Source organism: Quercus robur, chromosome 5 (genome assembly GCF_932294415.1).
Source record: "Quercus robur chromosome 5, dhQueRobu3.1, whole genome shotgun sequence".
Classification (NCBI taxonomy): Eukaryota; Viridiplantae; Streptophyta; class Magnoliopsida; order Fagales; family Fagaceae; genus Quercus; species Quercus robur.
This window is the reverse complement of record NC_065538.1, coordinates 12,659,544-12,663,850: the sequence shown is the minus strand read 5'-3', so window position 1 is coordinate 12,663,850 and position 4,307 is coordinate 12,659,544. Positions and strand designations below refer to the sequence as shown.

The 4,307-nt window shown below is 38.4% G+C and overlaps 1 protein-coding gene across 1 annotated transcript; it reads left to right on the top strand.

Annotated features, from left to right (window-relative positions):
• The first annotated feature begins 1,504 nt into the window (after positions 1 to 1,504).
• On the top strand, positions 1,505 to 4,020 carry LOC126727817 (uncharacterized). Its single transcript, XM_050433728.1, has 3 exons — positions 1,505 to 3,547; positions 3,708 to 3,836; positions 3,946 to 4,020. The coding sequence occupies exons 1-3, from the start codon at positions 1,505 to 1,507 to the stop codon at positions 4,018 to 4,020; spliced, it is 2,247 nt and encodes a 748-aa protein (XP_050289685.1).
• The last annotated feature ends 287 nt before the right edge of the window (positions 4,021 to 4,307 follow it).

The window sequence follows — 4,307 nt, the reverse complement described above, 5'->3', positions numbered from 1 at the left end:
ATTGCAAGAGTATATACATAATATTAGTATTTCATTTACAACATATACATGATATATACATGATTCATGGTCAATTGGTATGAACCATAATAATTACATCCTCTTCAATGATAGCAGTGGCAATTTCAGGTTGCATTAGTAACTTAATATCATCTTTAACAGCGAGGCCATCTCTCCCCTATAGCCTTTAATTTCATGCACACTTCAAGTATCATCAGTTGCTATGAACTGTAACAATTACATCCTCTTCAATGATAGCAGCAGCAAATTTAGGTTGCATTAGTACCTCAAAATCTTCTTTAACAGCAAGGCCATCTCTCTCCCCAATAGTCTTCTATTTCATGGACACTTTAAGCATCATTGGCCTTCTATAGGTACAAGGCTGAACACAACTACAAGCAATCCTAGGGAACTGAAATATTTCACCATCATATCCTTTCTACAACAAATATTTATTAATGACATCATACAGACCAAACGTTGATTCCAAAAAGTTATGAAAATTAGTTAAGAATTATAAACCTAAAGCAAAGATGCACGTAAAATAAAAAAATCAACAGAGAGAGAGAGAGAGAAATAACCTTTTTTTATGAGAAAAAACTATGCAAAGAATGGAAGAGAATGACAAATTTATAGTGAAATAGTGTGAATAAGAAGAGATAAAATAAGAAAAGATGAAAGGAAAGATGAAGAGTGATATTAAAGTAGATGGTAGTGGGGAGATGAAAAGGTAAAGGGGGGAGATGAAAAGGTAAGGGAGGGAGAAAGGTCGGAGTAAGTGTAAATATTAAAAAAAATAAGTAAATGTTAAAAAAATTAGAGAAGAATTGGAAAGAAATAGGATAATGATGTGGTGGAAGTAAATAAATAAGTAGTGCGCTGGATTTATTATAGGGTGATAATGAAAGTAAATAAATAAGAAGTGGGCTGCATTTATAGGGCTAGGATTTATAGGGCTGAAAATTATAAAAACCATTTTAAAATTGTAGGACAAATTATATTTATAAAAAAAAAGAATGACGTGGCAGCTGATGTGGCGCAACATGAGAGCAGGAGCATTAAACGTTACGCTTCAACTTTTAGTAAGATATAGATTAGCCACGCAATCTATTAGTCTATTAGCCACGTAGAAGTTTTGCTTAAGTAACATGATGACAAAGATCAAAATAACAAGAAGTTTTAAGTATATAAAAACTAAAACGAAAGCTGTGAATACTTGAAGATCAAAATGAAAAATTAAATCAAAATAATATCTCCTTACAAAGAGTTAAAACCCAATAAATAATGGGAGAAATGTGAGCCCCCCCACCACCCCCCCCCCCCCCCCCCCCTCTTTTTTTGTGTGATTGGTTAATCCCTATATAGTTTTTTCCCCCAATTGGGCATTTCAGGCCTCTGTTTTTCTTTCAAATATATATATTGGGTTCACCCATTTCAGCTTTTTTTCACAAAAGCAATATTTCATTCAAACTTCTGTTTCTCCATTCTCCATTTCCCTCCAAAAATGAGCAGCAAGAAACACAACGCAACCCAAGCTTCTCCCTCTCAACCTCAACCTCCAAATACCATCAACGATGAAGTAACCCACGTCATGAATGAATTCCAAAAAGGGAACCACAGTGAAGCCTTGAATCTTGCCGAGGACATCCTTCTCCGCCACCCAAACTCCGCTGTCGCTCACGGCCTCCGCTGCTTCTGTCACATGAAAATCGTCCTTTCAGTCAGAAACAACTCTTCTGACGCTCACCTCAGCCTCGCCGAAACGCTCGAACATGTCAAGATTTCTGTCGAATCATCCAAGCGAGCCGTGGAGTTATGCCCGGACTCCCTCTACTTCCGGTCATACCATGTCAATGCACTCTTCGACTTAGCTGATTACGACAGCGCCAATGCCAGGTTTGAACCCGTGATCGAAGCATGTGATGCCGCTTTAGCCATGGAAGACCCCATCCTCATGGAAGGTTTCTTGGAAAATGAAGAGCGGACCAGAGAGTCTCAAATTGAAGAACTCAGAACTATAATCAGACTCTTCAAAATGCATAGCAAGCATATCATAGACGCTGAATACATAAAAAATGTAAAGAATGAGATTCAAGAAGTACAAGACAGAAAGGATGAGATCGAACAGAGTGCTATTGTGGCGAGGAAGAACTTCGAAATGGACTCAAGAAAGCTCAAGAACCCCAAGAAAGACACGATGGAGACACGAGTCAAGGCCTATTGGAACAACACGATGAGTATGGAGCTAAAGAAGGATTTGTTGAGGATTCGGATAGAAGACCTGAAACTGCATTTTGCGAAGAATAAATCACCGGCGGCTGAGGCTGTGACTGTGGCGGAGGAGGTGATGCAGGCCGTGGAGTATGTGAAGATCTCACAGAATTGGAAGTTTTCGACGTGTTGTCTTTGCGACGTGAGGATTTTCAACGAGGAATGGTTTGCAGAGCACATGAAGCGTGTGCATTTAAGGACTTTATCCGATCAGTTACGATTGCTCGAGCCTGAAATTGTAATCGATTTACTCAACACCACTGAATCAAGAGAATGGAAACCCGTGGACGTGGTTGCTGCGAAGAAAATGATGGAAGATTTGTCAAGAAATAAGCATGAAGGTGAGGGCCTACACGAGTCTAAATTTTTCGTGAACCAGAAAGATTGGCCTTATTGCCAAAATAGCTGGCGTGGCGCGGTCATTGATAAAATTCGAGCAAGCTTACATGTGTTCTTGAAGATTAGATGTTTCGTTTTGAATCATTTTCGGGCGTTTATGTACTTGATTATGCAAATGCTGAAGAAGAAAATCCCGGAACAGTTGCTTAAGGAACATTGCATGAACCAAACGCCGCTCTCAGTGTGCCTCCTTGACATCTCAGAGCTTTATCGTGTGCTCGAGTTGTTGGATGATCTCGATAATACTTGCGGGTTACAGAGGATCTACAAGAGTGTTAATAAGGATGTGGTTAGAGGTGAGCTTTGTGATGCTTATCATGAGAAGATTGGTTTTAATGAGGACTTCTCTTGTGTAGTTTTCGACAAGAGAATGTTGCGTGGAGAGCTTGTTGTGACGAATGATGGAGCTGCTGTTACTTCTAGTGCTGATGCGGAAATCGAATTAAACGATGATGAATGTAAAGACGCTTTTGTGGATTGGTTATTAAAGGGAAGTACTGATATTGGGGAGCAATTAAAGCTGTGGACAAGTTTGAGAGAAACTAGCATTAGTCTGGGGAAAGAGTTTTTCAAGATCTATGAGGCTGAATTTGAACGGATACAGAACATTTGTGAGAAAAAGGCACAGTATTTGAGAGACCTTAATGTATGGCGAAATTTGGAGAGTATATGTGTTAAAGAAGATAAGAGAAGAGAAGATTCTGGGTACAAACCAGTGAGTTACGAGTATCTCTTGTCAGAGCGGCGAAGACAGATTGAGAGGACAAATGGTGATATTTTCGAGTCAGATATCATATGGAATATTTTTGAAGGAACTCTTGTGGACAATAAAATAAAATTAGCGATCAAGAAGCAGACTGATAACATAATTTTAAGGGTATGTTATAGCCAAAGTATGAACTTATCAAATTGTCTAATTCGTTTAATGTGAAACTCAATGTCTCCCTGTGTAGTGTGGTGTGTGATATTAAAGATGTTGCTTGATGGACTGCTATATTCCATTAGATGATTGAACCCTGGTATGTTTGTTGTTGCAGCTTTACAAATTTGATGCTATAATCAGGACGACTACTATTGCTATGGAGCAGACAGGGACAAAAATTGTTACGATAGCTGCTTATGACCACCGATTAATTATGGTGCCCCTGCTGAAGTCATTCATGCTGGTTTGTGTTAGATTCTCTGTGCTGTTTTTTTTTAAAAGGTTTTTCATATAGTTACCTTCTTACCCGTCCATGATTTTGATGTTTTCGGTATACTATTCCCCTTTTATAGGCACGCCTGGAAGAACTGGCCAACGAAGATGCAGAAGAGAAGTCTAAGGCTGCAAGAGAAGCTTCAACAGAATAGGACACATACATGCATTGCAGTTTGACCTTTTTTTTTTTTTTTTTTTTTTTCCATAGTGCTACAATGAGCTTGCTCTAATATGCTATTGCCTTATTTGTTGCTGATGAAACATAAAGAAGAGTACTGCCACTTCCAAGTGCCTAGTAAACTTGTGTCTCAATGTTTTCAGGAACATGTGACCCTATGAAATATACCAAATTTGCAGATAAACCTAAGTATTCAATTGCTTAATAGTTTTTTTATTATGTTTGAAAATGAAATGCATGTATCATGTATGAATGATTTAT

Bases quoted from the DNA above. Each gene is read 5' to 3' on its own strand.
- LOC126727817 (XM_050433728.1), top strand. From the start codon at position 1,505: ATGAGCAGCAAGAAACACAACGCAACCCAAGCTTCTCCCTCTCAACCT. The intron at 3,548-3,707 runs GTATGTTATAGC...TTGTTGTTGCAG, and splicing joins CTGATAACATAATTTTAAGG to CTTTACAAATTTGATGCTAT. The intron at 3,837-3,945 runs GTTTGTGTTAGA...CCCCTTTTATAG, and splicing joins TGCTGAAGTCATTCATGCTG to GCACGCCTGGAAGAACTGGC.